Source organism: Dermochelys coriacea, chromosome 1 (genome assembly GCF_009764565.3).
Source record: "Dermochelys coriacea isolate rDerCor1 chromosome 1, rDerCor1.pri.v4, whole genome shotgun sequence".
In the NCBI taxonomy this organism is placed as follows: domain Eukaryota; kingdom Metazoa; phylum Chordata; order Testudines; family Dermochelyidae; genus Dermochelys; species Dermochelys coriacea.
In genome coordinates, this window is record NC_050068.2 from 267,536,465 (window position 1) to 267,554,569 (window position 18,105).

General features: G+C 40.9%; 1 protein-coding gene across 14 annotated transcripts in view; it reads left to right on the top strand.

Moving 5' to 3' along the window:
• ANKS1B (ankyrin repeat and sterile alpha motif domain containing 1B) overlaps positions 1–17,884 on the top strand; it is a 740,833-nt gene extending 722,949 nt beyond the window's left edge. For 9 of the 14 annotated variants that reach the window (XM_043491651.1, XM_043491639.1, XM_038369975.2 and 6 more), the window contains 2 exons: positions 8,145–8,312; positions 16,042–17,884. In XM_043491651.1, coding sequence (XP_043347586.1) covers positions 8,145–8,312; positions 16,042–16,152 — 279 coding nt within the window. In that variant the 3' untranslated portion in view covers positions 16,153–17,884. The remainder of the gene's footprint in view (positions 1–8,144; positions 8,313–16,041) is intronic. The other 5 variants (XM_043491643.1, XM_043491691.1, XM_043491694.1 and 2 more) reach the window with 1 other exon arrangement.
• The last annotated feature ends 221 nt before the right edge of the window (positions 17,885–18,105 follow it).

Here is an 18,105-nt window from a genome sequence, read left to right on the forward strand (position 1 = left end):
TGATAGGGAGGAATTGATTGTTAATCCTAAAGAGGAAGGCAATTTGGCTGAAAATGATCATGAAATGCTAGATTTCATGATTCTGAGGAAATGAAGGAGTGACAGCAGCAGAATAAGGACAATGGACTTCAAAAAGGCAGACTCAGAGAACTGGTAGGTTAGGTCCCATGGGAAGGAAATATAAGGGAAAAAGAATTCAGGAGAGCTGGCAATTTCAAAGAGACAATATTAACGGCGCAACAGCAAACTATCCCAAGGTGAAGGAGAGATAAGAAGGCTAGTTAAGAGGCTGATGTGGCTCCATCAGGAGTTCTTTAATGACCTGAAAATCAAAAAGGGATCCTATAAAAAGTGTAAACAAGGACAAATTGCTACGGATGAGTACAAAAGAATAGCATAAACATACAGGGATAGCATCAGAAAGGCTACGGCACAAAATGAGTTAACCTCGAAAGGGACATAAAAGCCAAGAAGAAGAGATTCTATAATTAGAAGCAAAAGAAAGATGAAGGAAAGAGTAGGTTCTCTATTTATCAGGGAAGGAGAACTAATAATGGACGACATCAAGAGGGCTAAGGTATTTAATGCCTATTTTGCTTCAGTCTTTACTAAAAAGGTTAAGGGTGACCAGATACTTAACACAATATTAACAATAAGGGGGGCAGTAACACAAGCCAAAATAGGGATAGAACAGATTAAAGAATGTTCAAATAAATTAGCTGTTTTGATGGCAATAAGACCTGATGAAAATCACCCTAGCATAATTAAGGACTTAGCTGAAGCCATCTTGGAACCATTAGCAATTATCTTCAAGAATTCATGGAGGATGGGTGAGGTCCCAGAGGACTGAAGAAGGGCAAACATGGTATCTGTCTTTAAAAGGGGGAACAAAGATAACCCAGGGAATTATAGACCAGTCAGCCAGACTTCAGTACCTGGAAAGGTACTGGAACAAATTATTAAATCATCAATTTGTAAGCACCTAGAGGCTAATAGGGTTATAAGTAGTAGCCAACATGGATTTGTCAAGAACAAATTATGTCAAACTAGCCTAATTTCCTCCTTTGTCGGGATTACTGGCCTAGTAGATGGAGGGGAACCTGTAGATGTGATATATCTTGATTTTTTGTAAGCCTTTTGATACAGTCCCACATGACAGTCTAATAAACAAACCGGGAAAATGTAGTCTAGAACAGATTAAATTATTATAAAATGGGTGCAAAACTGGTTAAAAGACCATATTCAAAGAGTAACTAGCTGTCAAAGTGTGGGATGTATCTAGTTGGGTCCTGCAGGGATCTTTCCTGGGTCCCATACTGGGTCAATATTTTCATTAACAACTTTGATTATGGAGTGGCAAGTATGATTATAATATTTGCAGATGACACAAGCTGAGTGGGGCTGCTAGGACTTTGGAGGACAGGATTAGAATTCAAAACAAATTGGAGAATTAGTCTGAAATCAATAATATGAAATTCAGCAAAGACAAGTGCAAAATACTTCACTTAGAGGTGAAAAAATCAAATGCACAACTATAAAATGGGAAATAAGTGGCTAGATAGTACTACTACTGAAAAGGATCTGGGGATTGTAGTAGATAACAAATTGAATAAGAGTCAACAATGTGATGCAGTTGCTAAAAAGGCTAATATATTTCAGGGGTATATTAATAGAAGTGTTGTACATAAGTCACCAGAGGTCATTGTCCCGCTTCACTTGGCACAAGTGGAGAACTGTGTCTGGTTTTGAGTACCACCCTTGAGAAAAGATGTTGATGAATTGGAGACTTTTCACTGTACTTTTGTTGGTTTTGCCAACGCTTATTTTAACTCCCATATTTGGGACACTGGATGGCCTTATTAACCTGCCCCCTTTCTACTGAGATGTGTTAGCTCACAGTAGGCTTTTAGAGACACACACACACATCCAGAAAAGCTTATCTACTAAAACCAGGCAGCATTCCACCACACCAGTGAAGACCAGACTTGACAATCTTGAGCTGTAAGAAAAAGAATTGGGGGAAAAAATCTTCATGAAACAGAAGGAACGCTTCAGGTCCTCCTTATACCCCCCCCCTGAAAAAAGGGACGGGCAAAAATCTTTATTTTTAACAAATTCTTTGCACATCACCGTTAATGGAAAATCTATAAAAATTAAAGATCATATGTATGATCTACTCTTACTTGAAATATCCTAGAAGCTTTAGTATAGCCTCATAAAAACATTAATAACACAGTGAAGATGCAACAATATATGTAGCGCCATATGTAAACCTCAAACTTTCACACAATAAAAAGCACTTGATGTAATAAAACTATGGCTGTCGATTAATCACAGTTAACTCACGCAATTAACTCAAAAAAATTAATCGCGATTAATGACACTTTTAATCGCACTGTTAAACAATAAAATATCAATTGAAATTTATTAAATATTTTTGATTGTTTTTCTACATTTTCAAATATATTGATTTCAGTTACAACACAGAATACAAAGTGTACAGTGCTCACTTTATATAGTTTATTACAATTTTGCAGTGTAGAAAGAAATGCTAACCAAAGAATAGTATTTTCAATTTCTCATCAAACTGAAGTGCAATCTTTATCGTGAAAGTGTAATTTACAAATGTAGATTTTTTTTTTGTTACATAATTTCACTCAAAAAAAACTAAACAATGTAAAACTTTAAAGCCTACAAGTCCACTCAGGCCCACTTCTTGTTCAGCCAATTGCTAAGACAAACAAGTTTGTTTACATTTACGGGACATAACGCTGCGTGCTTCTGATTTACAATGTCACCTGAAAGTGAGAACAGGCATTTGCATGGCACTTTTGTAGCTGGCATTGCAAGATATTTGCGTGCTAGATATGCTAAACATTCATATGCCCCTTCATGCTTCGGCCACCATTCCAGAGGACATGCTTCCATGCTGCTGGTGCTCATTTAAAAAAACCCACCTTAATTAGATTTGTGACTGAACTCCTTGTGGGAGAATTGTATGTCTCCTGCTCTGTTTTACCCACATTCTGCCATATATTTCATGGTACAGCAATCTCAGATGATGATCCAGCACTTGTTGTTCATTTTAAGAACACTTACATACAGATTTAATAAAACACAAAGAACGTACCAATGTGAGATTTGTAAAGATAGCTACAGCACTCGACCCAAGGTTTAAGAATCTGAAGTGACTTCCAAAATCTGAAAGGGACAAGGTGTGGAGCATGCTTTCCAAAGTCTTAAAAGAGCAACACTCTGATGTGGAAACTACAGAACCCAAACCATCAAAAAAGAAAATCAGTGATGGCATCTGATTCAGATGATGAAAATGAATATATGTTGGTCTGCATTGCTTTGGATCATTATCGAGCAGAACCCCTTATCAGCATGGACATGTGTCTTTTGGAAGGTGGTTGAAGCATGAAAGGACATATGAATCTTTAGCGCATCTGGCACGTAAATATCTTGCATCGCTGTCTACAAGACCTGCCATGCAGACACCTGTTATCACTTTCAGGTGACGTAAACAAGAAGTGGACAGCATTATCTCCTGCAAATGTAACGAAACTTGTTTGTCTGAGCAATTGGCTGAACAAGAAGTAGGACTGAATGGACTTGTGGGGTCTAAAGTTTTACGTGGTTTTATTTTTGAGTGCAGTTTTTTTTGTATATACTTCTACGTTTTTAAGTTCAATTTTCATGATGGAGAGATTGAACTACATTATTTGTATTAGGCGAATTGAAAAATACTATTTATTTTGTTTTTACTGTGCAAATATTTGTAATAAAAATAATATAAAGTGAGTACTGTACACTTTGTATTCTGTGTTGTAATTGAAATCAATATATTTGAAAATGTAGAAAACATCCAAAAATATTTAAATAAATGGTATTCTATTATTCTTTTAACGGTGCGATTAATCACAATTAATTTTTTAATCGTGCAATTAATCACAATTAATTTTTTAAATCTCTTGACAGTCCTAAATAAAACAAGTATTATGATTGTTCTATTAATATTTTATATAAGTGACAGGAGACTATTTGGTCAGGCTTGTATGCTGAAGCATGTATGTGTTACAACTTGAACTTTAAAAAAAGAAAAACAAGACAATCCACCTCTTCTGAATTTCTTTGTGATGTCCTGGACATACCCTGGCAGGATTAACTTACTTTCCTCCTCAACCATCCTTGGGCAAAGGGTAGGCCACCAGCCATTGCAGGAGTCCAAGTAGCTCATGGGTCCAACAGCTTTGCTTCCTTTCCAGGGAGCCTGAAAGAGGCTGTGGGGGCAGAAGTCCTCCACAGATATTGGGGGATCCACTGATATTTCAGTGCTGAACCTCCTGGTCATGCCACTGGGAGCAAACCTGTGTCCTCCACAAACACCCCAAGTGGAAATTCTACAAGGGAACCTTGTGGCATTTCCACTCCCCTACTCAGGCGTAGCACATGTAAGGCACCCATATTGGGCAACTTCAATACAGTATTCTCATTCTACTATTGAATACACACTGTAAATGAGAAATCCCCAAAACTAACCTAGTTTGTATCTAGATTTTTTTTACAGTTGTGTTTTCCTGTTTTAAAAATCACTAGAAGCCTGAAGACTCTTAATTCCACTGCATCCGTGCCTCGTTTCAAGGTGCTTTCTAACTTAATACATAATGTATGACTCTTTTCCCACGTACAGACATAATATTCTTTAATGTAATATGGTCCATTCTCTCTACTAGTATATATTTGAACATATTTACTAGGCACCTATGTTCACATGTGACTACTGCATGTCTGTGGATTATTGAGGTTCTGGGCATGGCTGTTGTCCCACTATATAATGTGCTAAAGAGGAAAATAATTTGCAGCATCTCTTGAACTATTTTTAACTACTACTGAAGGTAGGGTCCCAGACTACCTTGATATTTCTTCTGTCACTGCATGGCACATTCTATGTTCCCATCTACTCTGTCATCTCATAATTATTCAGTGCAGACTGTGTCCTGATGACCTTGTATGCCATGCTGTAAAGTGCACTATCACAGTACTACTGGACTTACTTTTCAGGGCCATTATTCTACCCAGTCCTGTCAATTTATTCCTTATCAATATATAATCTTCACTACAATTAATCCAATCTTGTGAGACAATGCACTGTCATGTTACTACAACAGTGCAGGATGTGTCTATAAAGTCTTAATCTTGTGACATTAGCATAGGTACTCCATTGGGAGTCATAAAATGTGTCATTCTATACATTTGTGGCAAATATGACCAATGGGTTGCTCAATTAGTCGCCTGTGTTCAGCTGGATTCACACTAGATTGGCATAATGATCCCTTTAGGCCTTAAAATCTATGAATTTTTTGTTGCAAACTATATCTGCAGCACTGACCAATTCTGGCCAGGTTTCCCTAAGTCAAATGGTTGGCCCTACTCTTATCAGTTCAGGTAGGTGATTTCAGTGTCAAAGGTATGAAACCTTGAGCAGCTTGTGGTGGTAGATGTGATCATAGCAACTGTGATGAACTGAGAAACAATCTGTGTTATTTCTTATGAATGCTATGGATGAGTTGGTTTCTCCTTTCAATTTCTGTATTGCTGCCTATTTGAATGCAAAGGGTTAAGACAGACTGGAGCTTGAGATTGGCCTAGGGGCAGGAACCACAACAAGTACTAAGATATAAGACAGCTTCAGGTACACACTTTCAAAGCAGCTAAGAAAACAATGACTGGGCCCTCTGCTAGGGGAAGTTACCAACTGGCTCCATCCAGTTTAGAATGTCTTTACTCTGCCCAAGGCTAAGCCTGGGAATAAAGGAGACCTGAAACCCCAAAGATCCTAGAAAAGGGAAGGGGACGGTGAGTAAGCTGGGAGAACTGGCCCTAGGTGTGTCAATGAAAAAGCTGACACACTGGAAGAACTCATTCACAGGCAGGAGAAGCGTGCGGCATGAAGTGTAGGCTAGTTCTCCCATCTCGGAGATAGGAAATAAGACAGACCTTCCTGAGCTATAGATATAGCAGTTAAGATTAGGTAAGGAAATATGCATATAAGTCTCTTTGTTCTTTTAAAACCACTTCTTGAGGCACTTTGTACATTTTGGCAAAATAAATCCTGCTTTGTTTTAAATAAGCTATTTCTGTATCACTGCAAACATATGCTGTTACAGCATGATTGACAACTAGGGGGGTGTAACCCAGAGACCAAGTCAGAAAGTGTTTGGCTCATGAGATCCCATCCCAAACAGAAGTGAAAGCATGGGCCTGTCTCTTGAAAAGAGTGCACTCAGTGGACTGGAAAAGGGTCTTAGTAGGGACAGCCTACCCAGGGAGCTTGACAGCAGCTGATCACATTTGGATGGACAAATTAAAAAGTAAATTTTTCTATCTAGTCTATCACTGGACAATAGGCCAATGCTGGTTTTATAATGAGCCAAATGCAAATCTGGGACCCAATTACAATGAACCTCATCATTTGCATGGATGCAACTGTCACATAAGGCAGTGGGAGTTGCACCTGTGCAACTGATGGAATAATTGGCCCCTTTTGTTAGCCGAAGTGATTGGAGGTGCACCTGCTTTCAGAAGGTCTGAATTTGGTACGTTGTTCCTAAAGTGGGTTACAAGAGCATGAGAGAAAATACCTTCACGACGACAGTGGGGGTGTAGCTTATGGCTTGAAATAAGGAGATAGGATAAAATTATACTGTCTAACTAGTGAAGGGCAGATTTTATACTTATGCAAATCTTGTATGGCTTCATTGTTTTTTTAACAAACTATAAACATACACACGGTTAGCTGAAGGATTCACTAACCTTTTCCTTTTCAATGAGCTTGTGCAAATGTATGGCTTTGCATCAAAGTCATGTGTGATTGGTTTAGCATATTTTCAACCTGAAACTGAATGAAGCATAGTGGTTTCCACTAAATTTCACTTTGAGATTTGGGTTTTGTGATATCTGAAGCTTAAAGGTTCCACAGGGAAGCTGAACCCACATTACTCAAAACCAAAGAAAATGGTGTCACTAATCCCTTAAATCCAAATTTCCATGTTTCACAACTTTTTGAGCAAGCACCTACTTTAACAAATATTCTATCCTACATTTTGCATATACTCAATGAATGAGCATTCGTATTATTCTAGTTATGCTGTCACCCTGTGGTCTTATTCTAGTAGAATCTGACTTCTTTGGTAACAAACACACAATGATGCACAGTAACCTCTCAGGATTCTCTGATATTCTAGTTCTAAATGAGAATTTGAACACCCAAGAGCCCTTTAGCCAGTTCCTGCAGAAGACAAAGCCTGAGAATGTGGCTCATGGCATTTTCAACTTGCAGCCCAGTAAGCGAAGGGTGCACTTGAAACATTTTCCTTTAGATTTTCTGGAAATGCTCACTGAAGTTGAGTTCCCTCCTGCTCCTTTGCTATTCTCTGATAGTGCAGCACAGAGTGTTCAGAGACACAAGAGAAGGGAAGTAATGACTCAGACTTCAGATTTTGAAAGAGGGCATGTCGGGAGATCAGGCTTGAAGCAGAGCTGGGTAAAATGTTAAAGAAACAATGGAACAAGATGGGTGGCATCTTGAAGGCGAGTCAATCAAGGTTAGCCGGGGGATGATGCACACAGACTTGGTTGAGGAAGCATGTGATTTGGCTCACCCTCCCCTTCCACTGGCTCAGTTCTGTGATCTGTCACTAAAATAAAACTTACAGGAATTTCCCTTGAATTATCATGCTGGAACACAGAATGAAGCCACAGAGAAGAAATACAAGAACATCAATTTATGTATTGGTAATGTGGTGTCAGTAGGCCACACCGACCTAATCTGGTCACCTGTTTTAATGTTTAGCAATTGAGAGATTGTGTACAATAATTGAATAATGCCTTTTATGAAGGCAAATCACACTTCGGTTGCCCTTTGATAGATATACATTGAATCATAGATGTTGAAGATACACTGAAGATGGCCTGCTAAATCTTTTCTATTTGTATTATTAATATATTTATATGGTAGCATTGACTTGTACATTACAGGCATGTAAAAGTCTACCCCACTGCACAAGGCAGGATTGTCCCTAATTAATATTCATAAATGCTAATTTATCCTAACTCTAATTTTGAATATTTTGTTGTTCCAGAATTTAGCCTATGAAATAATTCTAACACTTGGACAGGCATTCGAGGTAGCCTACCAGCTTGCACTACAAGCACGAAAAGGAGGCCATTCTTCAACTCTCCCAGAAAGCTTTGAAAATAAACCCACCAAACCAATTCCAAAACCACGTGTTAGTATTCGAAAGTCTGTGGTAAGTAGCAAATAGAAAAATCAAAACCCAGTTATACAAAAAAAATATGTTGGCATGAATCTGATAGTAGTTTACATATTTGTTTGGTCAGAAAAGCACCCCCCAAGATAAGCTAGGCCGCATCCACTCATCACTCCAAAGACAATCTGTAAGGAGTTGTAGAATCTCAGCATGCCAACAATTTGTAACACTTTATCTCAGACCTTCCACTTTAAGGAGTTGTATATGTAGTACTAGTCTGGCATCTCCTATGCTGTTATTTCAAAGCTTGACATATTTCAGTGCCTTCTAACTAAGTGCCTGTGACTTCCCCCAATACAGTATCACTGCAGATGCAAATTAATGACTGGCAAATTTTGAAGGCACAGAATTTTGGTTCAGATAAGGCCTCTGACAACTGAATCCTAATTTGACTTGACTGAACTTTCAATCATCTTCCTTTTCCTTTCTTCCTATTCTATCCTTTTACATTTCTCCTCCCATCAGAACCAGCTCATTCTCTTTTCTTCCTGTCTTTTGACCCTCAACAGTCTCCCTGCTTTCAAAGCTCCTCTTCTCTGGAATCCAACCCGCCTTTCTAATATTTTCTCCATATGCCCAATCAGGTTCCCTGACCTGATCTTCCTCTTCACAATTCCTAACAAAATCATGATCTATAGTGACATTCCACTTAAGAAGGAAAGGTCTTCAGTCTTATCTTTGGGTACTGGTCAAATTAGTCAAATATTATTTGGGGCATGTAGAACTTAAAGATGTCCCAGAATTCATTGGCCCAAACCACACATACAACTTCTTTCCTAGAAACTTGGGAAAGAGCTAGAAATTGTGAGACTTAGAGACAGTCTGCAGTCCAAGAGATTGCTAAAATCTAGTTTGAATAGAGCTAGTCAGGAGTTGTCCCAACTAAAGAGTTCAATCAAAAAATGCTGACTTAAATGTTTCACAAAAACACTTTGGATTTAATTAATTTTTGTCAAATTATGGATATGGTTCTGCTGGGAACAGTGGGCTTCAAAGGTCCATGGTTCCTGGGCAACCATTCGGTCTGGTCTGGGTCCAGGGACCCCAGGGTTTCCAGGCTCCCTGAGACAGTAGTGGAGCAGGAAATCCTGGAAGTCCCAGCTTTAACTGGGACTCAGCTCCTAGCTTCAGCAGTGGGGAGCCTGAAAGCCCTAAAATCCTGGCTTGAGCTAGGGGTCTGAGGTTTGAGGCTCCCTGCTGCTGCAGTCAGGAGCATGGCATCCCTGGGAGCCATACCACAAGATGTGGCTCTCAAGGTCTAGGATCCCACAACTGAAAGTTCTGAGAGCCCCAGCTTATTTTGGGAGTCTGGGGGTTTTCAGGCTCCTTGAGGCTGAGCTGGACTCCCAGGGCAGTTAGCGCCATGGCTGTAGGAATGGGAGTTGGGCAGGTCGGGGAGCCAGCTGGCCTGGAAGCTTGGAAACCTTGGAGTTCCTACCCCAGGAGCACTCTGCATGGCAGGGCTGCCTCAGATCCATGGCTATCAGTTATACTGGTGGCCACCACTGAACAGCAGCAGTGAAACTGACCCATCCAAATCAGGCTGAAACTAATGTCAAAATTTCCTGTGAACTGGAAAGTCTGAAATTTGGTCAGCTCTAATATTGAAGTCTCAGAAGATCTAATAAGCATCTGTCAGGACTGAAAAGAAATCAGCCATATTTCTAACCTAAAATAAAAATTGTTTAGATATAGTTTGGGTTTTGATGAAGTTATTTCATCTGAACTGATACTCCTTCCCAAATGAAGGTCAGATGGAATGATCAGCATGGCTAGCACATATATGTTATTAATTTAACTCAATTTAAAACTCCCTTCTGAAGTGTGTAAATGGCACAGAGGTATTGTTCTTCTTGGACTGCTTGTCCCTATGCATATTCCACGGTGAGTATGCACGCACTCCACGCGCATGGAGCCAGAGAAAGGTGAAAGCCGAGTCCATTGGTCCGCACTTGCGTCCCTGGCTATCCTCATGTCTCCAACTGAGGAGATAAAAGATGGGCTGGGGCGATTACCTACCCAGTTCCTTCTCACCACCACGTAGTCCGGTTTGGAACCTCCAGAGTTCAAAGCTTTGGATTTCTCCTTTTTCTGGGAATATGAGTACATATCTGTAAATACTGTTCATAGTTCTAGAGTTTTAAAGTTTGTATCTGATCATTTTAGTGTTTCAGAGTTACTTAGGTTAGTCTCCCTGACCTGGGGGTACTGCATTATGTCCAGGACTCTCAACTTCAAAATTTGGGCTTCCTGCCCGCAATTCTTCTTAGTCAGCATTGACCACCAACACTGTTTGTAGTGCCTCAGGGACACCCACATCATGGCAAGGTGCAATACCTGCCCTTCACTCCCCTGCCAGACCCAGGAAGTATGGTAACTTCACCTTAGGAAGCACCTAATAGAAAAGGTCATGAAGCCTCAGTCAGACCCAAGCCAGGGAACTCTCCCCCCCACCCCGCCCCAATATCAGATTGACTCAGCAAGGAGTGCACCTCCTGCCACAAGGTCCGAGTCCAAAGCGAAGGGGTCCACTCCCACAGATCATTCAGTGACGTCAGGTGAGCTGGGAGAATTCCCATAAGCATGAGACTAAGTCTTCCTCCAAACCCACTTCAAAGAAGTCAGATTCATCCCTGCCTAAACTGAGCAAGCTCAGACCAAGAGAACTTAGTTTGTCCCAAACCATGACAAGAAAGCCCTCAAGTCAAGGGCGATCATCAGCACTGGATTGTGATCGAGGACACTGGTGCCTCTGGTATCCCCAAAACACAAACCGTGGGATCCACCAGCACCGATGAAGACCAATCACCAAGAGCATTATTTACCCACAGTACCATCTTTGTCTTCAATAGCTGACGCACAGACAGTGGTTTGGGTGGCCAGGACCTTTCTCACTCCAGGAAGAGCTGAAACCTACACTCCTCCTAAGGATATTTTCACTTTCCCCCAGACCCAGAGTCTCCCACTCCATTGGGTCCCGCCCTCTTGAGAGAGGTTATAAATCTACCAGGGGCAGAGGTGCCAACTTCCCCAGTTTCCAGGGGGTGCTTGACCCATGGTCCCCCCAGGCCCAACCCACACTGCTCCCTTTCTTCCAAGCCCCCACCCCCACCCCACCTCTTCCTGCCCCATTCCCAGCCTTGGCCCCAGACCCACTCCCAGCTACAGCCTCAGCCTCAACCCCTTTTACCCTGTCTGCATCTCCCACTCTAAGTCACACCCCTCCTCCTGGCCCCAGTTGGGTGGGGGCATGGACAACAGTAAGGGGGGGCATGACCCTGAAAAGTTTGGGCACCACTGCACTAGAACAGTCTCAAGCAAGAAGTGGAATATTTCTTACAGTGAGGAGTGATAGAGTGGCTTGCTCTGCAGTACTAAGGGGGTGGTTTTTACTTGCCATACTGCCTAATACCCAACAAGAAGGACGGTTGGAGATCCAGTCTGGACCTCTGCCATCTCAACCTCTTTATTCACAAACTCAAGTTCCTTAAAGAGATGTTGGCATCTATAATTCCATCCCTGGAAAAGGACATGGTTTACAGCTCTTGATATGGACGCCTACTTTCGTGTGGACATCCACCCTGCTCACAGACACACTCTCAGATAGATTCATGGTGGGCTCTGACCACTTTCAATACAGAGTACTCCTTTTCAGCACTGCTACCTCCCCAGGGTAGTTACCAAGGTGTTTTCTGTAGTAGAAGACTATATGAGACATTGTGGCTGCACCATCATCTGCACTTTGACAATTGGCTCCAGGTCATGCCAAGAGACCCGTGCATTGACTTCGACAATGCTGCAACTCCTCTCTTCTTTGGGGGGTCAGCGTAAAGCTGAAAAAATCCATCATCACCCCTACATTGAATTTATACTTCATTGAGGCTTCCTTAAATTCAGCCATGGCAAGGGCTTACCTGTTTAGGACACGTTTCAGGCTATGAACACTATTATGGACCAGGTCATAAGCAACCCACGAGTGCCTGTCAGGACCTGTCTCTATTTCCTAGGTCATATAGCCTCATGCACTTATGTCATGCTATTTGTAAGACTCTACCCTCATTGCCTACAAGCATGGCTCCAAACTATGTACTTGCCAAACCAACAATCCATGAACACCATAGTGACTGATCCCACCAAAGTGAAACTGTCCCTGATATGGTGGAAGAATTCCCACCAGGTATGTGTTGGTGTTCCCTTCCTTGCCTCTGCACCAGACAGGATGATCAATACTGTTGGGTTGGGGAATGCACATGGACATCTCAAGAGTCTAGGATGCACATCAATGTTCTAAAATCATGAACAGTTTTAAGGACTTGCAGAGCTTTTCTCCTGGTCATTCAAAGTCACTATGTCTTCATAATGTTGGACAACATTACAACTGTCTTTTACATCCAACAGGGAGGAGCGAAATCCATCTCCCATGTGCAGAAGCTGTCAGTCTGTGGAACTGGTGCATCAGCAATCAGATTACCCTGTCAGCAGTCTACTACCAGAAAACCGGAATGTGCTAGTGGACTCTCTCAGCAGACACTTTTCTGTCGATCACAAGTAGGACTTACATGACTCTGATGAACAATATTCTCATTCTCTGGGAGACCCCCCCACCAGGGACTTGTTGACCTACCAAACAAACATGGAATGCAACATTTACTGTTCCAGAGGAGCCATAGGTTGCCACTCACAGGATGATGCTCTGCTGCTTTCATGGTCAAACCATCTGAACTATGCCTTCCCTATGCCACTACCACTCCTGTCTCGAGATTTGCGCAAGATTCGGCAGGACAGGGCACAAGTCCCCAACTGGCCCAGAGAGTTTTTGTTCCTGAACCTCCTACACATGTTGTCTCGGGCACTGATAAGTATTCCAACATTCTTGATCTCCTGACCCAGAGGAACAGCAAGATCAAGTATCCCAACACACATCCGCTTCATCTCAGAGCCTGGTTTTTGGATGGGCATCATCCTTAAAGCAATCATGTTCTGAACCTGTACAGAACATCCTTTTTAACAATAGGAAGGATTCCACTAGGAAATGTTGCCTAGCCAAGTGGAACCATTCTTCTGTCTGAGCACATAAACGACACACACCCCTAGAAGCTACAGGTATTACTCTTATTCTGGACTGTATCCTTTACATAAAGACAACAGATTTATCCATCAGCTCCTTACGGCTCCACTTGGTGGCAATCAGTGCATAAGAACAGAAGAATGGCCATACTGGGTCAGACCAAAGGTCCATCCAGCCCAGTATCCTGTCTACCGACAGTGGCCAATGCCAGGTGCCCCAGAGGGAGTGAACGTAACAGGTAATGATCAGTGATCTCTCTCCTGCCATCCATCTCCACCCTCCGACAAACAGGCTAGGGACACCATTCCTTATCCATCCTGGCTAATAGCCATTAATAGACTTAGCCTCCATGAATTTATCCAGTTCTCTTTTAAACCCTGTTATAGAGTGGGGAGAGTAGGGGAACCAAGGTCCACCTTTCCCCCACCAGGTTCTGAGCCAGGGCCCTTCAAAACCAAGTATCCTGACACGGGGTTCAGGTCCCAATACCCCCAGGCACCCCCATTCCTTGAGTCGCGTTCTAGTCTCGTCCCAGTCTCGTCCCAGTCCCTCCAGTGTTGTTTCCAGGGTTGGATGTGGGATCCCTCTCAATTTCCCTCTGCTTCATCCCTGGCAGCTCCTCCACTGGCAACAGCAACTCATCCCCTTCTGTTCCTGTAGTTGACTGGCTTCCCATGGTGCAGCTAGGAGATTCAGCCCTGGCAACTTGGAGTCCCAGTGGCTTCCCAGCAGGAGGCTGCTGCACACAATCGCTCTCCTCCTCAGCCAGCCAGACTGGGTTGAGCTGCTCTCTTTTGAATGCTCCATCCACTGGGAGCCTGCCCAGCAAGGGTGATGTGGGATGGCCTCTTGGACACAGATCAGTTCATTAACAGGGAACTATGATCAGTCAGTCTGACTTTGATACGTAGGAAGCTACTCAAGCAGTGCACAAAACATTCAATTTGTGAATACCTGCAGGATGAAGAGGTAATCACTACCAGCCAGTATGGATTTACCAAGAACAAATCATGCCAAACCAGCTTGATTTCCTTCTTCTTCACCATTTAGTGAATAGGGGAAATGCTGTGGACATAGTATACCTGGAATTCAGCAAGGTTTTTGGCACAGGCTCACATTACACTCTGAGAAGAAAACTGGAGAAATGCAGGCTGGACAGAACCACCATTAAGTGAATACATATGTGGTTAAACAACCCCAAACAAAGAGTAGCTATTAATGGAATGAGGTCAGATTGCCATCCACTTTCACAGGGCTCTTCGATCTTCTCACACCCACTGACGAGCAGATTCTGGAAAAGCCTAATCAGAACCTTTCCACCTTTTTTAAAAAAAAAAAAAGAGATTCTTCTCAATGGGACTTGAACCTTGTTCTCTCAGTACTCACCAAGGCTCCTTTTGAACTATTAGCTTCTTGCTCCATGTCTCTCTCATGTCCATGAAGGGTGCATTCCTGGTAGCCATCACCTCAGCCAGAAGAGCTTGGAGTGCTGAGGGCGGATCCTCCTTTCATTATATTCCATAAGGACAAAGTTTCATTATGTTTACACCCTAAATTCACCCCCAAAGTAGTCTCTGAGTTTCACCTGCACCAGACAATTCACTTACCTGTGTACTTTCCAAAACCACACACATACTCAGAAGAAAAGAAGGTCAGGGGTCAGGGTATAAAAAAAAATCTCAAAATGGATCTCAGGCTTATTTTGCTCTATCGGCTGTCTAATCTTCTCCCACCTCCTGGGGTAAAAACTCATTCCACAAGAGCACAAGCAATGTCTATGGCATCGCTTCAAGAGGTGACTTTACTCAACATCTGTAAATCAGCTATGTGGAGCTCTGTCCACATGTTTGCGAGACTTTGTTTTGGTATAGGACTCCTCTGCTGATGCATCTTTTGGAATGGCAGTCCTTCATTCAGCTCTGCCACCTATAGCCTCACAACCTCCTCCTAGTTGAGTACTGCTTGTCAGTCGCCCGCAGTGGAATACACTTAAGAACCATCATGCAAAGAAGAGGTTACTTACCTTACAATAGCTGCAGGTTCTTCAAGATGTGTGGTACTTTTCTGTATTCCACTATCCACCCTCCTTCCCCTTTGTTTTGGATCTTCTCTGTTTTGCTGAAGAGAAGGAACTGGAGATGTGGTCAGTTCGCCCCACTCTTTATCTCCTTGGTTGGAGGTAGGAAGTGAGCCAGGGTGCATGCGTGGACCAATGTACATTGCTGTCAAAATTCTCCAGCTCTGGGCACATGGAGCACATGCGCACCCACGGTGAACTACAGATAGGGACCACCCATCTCAAAGAACCTGCACTTACTATAGGTAATTAACTTGCAGTTTTGTGATGTGTGACAGAATGCTTTGCTTTGTAAAAGATTATCTTAAGAAAGAAAGATGTTTGGCCACTGGTGCTGTCATCTGGCTCTATATTAGAAAAGGTTAGAGCACATCTCAGGATCAAGCCATTAATAAAGCTTAGTTATAAGTAAGCTATGGTCCTGTACAGATTTCTCTGTGATGGTAAAACTATGGGATTTATTCTATGACCTCTTCAGCAGACGCAAAACTAGTATGTGAGATGTTTTGTACGAAAGTGCTGATCCAGTTAAGTGTGTGAATTTATTTGTATTTGTTTTAAAGCAGATAGATCCATCTGAACAAAAGACTCTTGCCAATCTACCATGGATTGTAGAACCTGGACAAGAAGCCAAAAGGGGAATTAATACCAAGTATGAAACTACAATTTTCTGATACAAAACAGTCCTCTGGTTCTTGTTGTGCCTTGCACTCCAAGTAGTCACAGCACAGCCTTTCCTTTACGGCAACATTTCAATCCAGTAGAGAGGAAGACTGCACTATAAGAGTGGCCTTGTGACTAACAAAAAAAGGCTGGTAATTATTTCTTCCTGCAGCACTGACAGGAGAATGACATTGTATGAAGACTTTTAAATTACAGTCTGCAAGGAGAGTGAGGAAATATTTTTCAAGCAGTCCTCTTGTGACTCCGCCACAGTGCTTTCTTTGATTTCTTATTTTAGGATTCTACTTTTTAAAAAGTTCTCTAAACTAACATTAATGCTGCCTATGAGTATGGCATTTGGTTGGTTATTTAAATCCTGGCAGGTTTTAATTGAAATAGAATTATTAAATACAATATTTGTGAACCCCCTGAACTCCTAAGAATTAATTACTCTTTATTGTATTAAAAATAATCATAAAATAACAAGAAATTAGTTACCCCAATTTCTGTGTGTGCTGGTTTTATATGTAATCATTAGTGTCCTTTGATCCTCTTAAAAAAATAACCTATCACAGTGTGACAAAGGATGAGAATTTTATGATTAGTTAAAAAGAGGAATTAATAATGCACAGAAAATGTGTCTTGTATTACATATTTTTATGGAAAAGAATACTATGGGAGAACATAGAAATATTTATGGGAGATGAAGTCAGATTAACTATGAAAGAGTTTGTTTATTTTAAAATTGACTAAACAATTGCTACTGTACCTTTAGCAAAATATCAATGGTGGATGCACTAGTTGCTTCGTCTGATGGGAGTAGAATAGAAGCAGATTAGTCATTGCAGTACACATACAACAATTTACACAGTTAAATGTTGCTTTAGTCATGAATTCTACTAGTATTTTTTAAAATCTCAACAGCAGTTCTAGAGAACATAATCAAAACTACAGATTTTGCTATCAAGGTTTCTGTCAAAGAAAGCTTGTTTGAAAGAAGTTCTATTGCAGACATTTTTCTAAATAAAAAAAGAAAGAGAAAAAAATTCCAAAGTAATAAAACTGTTTTCATGAAACAAAAATGGTTAAGCATTTGCTTGATGAAATTGACTTACATTTTCTTTAAAGTGTTTTAATTTTTTTAATGTCTGTGGAGTATTTGTATAATACCATAATGTATATTTATGTAGAACTGAATTATAAGGGTGCAAATATCATTATAGGAGAAAAATGACATTTTAATGTATATCGTTCTATCCAGTCAAATTGTGAATCATTTTAAAGTTCATTATAGAGATATTGATAAATTGTGTGGTTGTCTTAATGTTTTTTTATTATTATTATTTCATATCTAACTGAGCTTTTCAATTACAATCATCAGTTGGTGAATTCCAAAAATGGATAACTGGACTTGGTTTAAAATTGATAATTGTATATGGTTTAATTAAGCCTATAGCTCTGAGTAATGAAAACCTTTTAATACAGTATTCAGTTTACTTGAACAAATAGTTCCTTGTACATATTTTGCTTATTCACTGTTGATATGTATGTAGTAAATTGACAGTAAAAATAACTGAAAAATATGGTACCAAAAGGAAAATTGTATAGAAACGAAGTAAATAATAGCCTCACTGCAACAAATATATGTAAATATGCTTAGGCTTCCAGTTATAAATTTTGTAATTTTGTCATTTTATTTATATCCTATAAAAGCACACAAAATAAAATGAAGTTGTACAGTCACTACTGCTTTGTGCATCATTCTGTTATTCTTGTAGCACATAAAGGGTCTGTTCTGAAGTCCAATGAACTTAGTGCAAGTACTCTCTTTGAAGTCAATGGGTTTTGCATCAGACAGAATGTTCAAGGGGAAAATGTGCATGCATACACAGTGTCACACATTTTATTGACTAAAGTTTACACAATTTTTGTGTTGGGGGTCCAGTTTTAGTTAAACGTTTTAC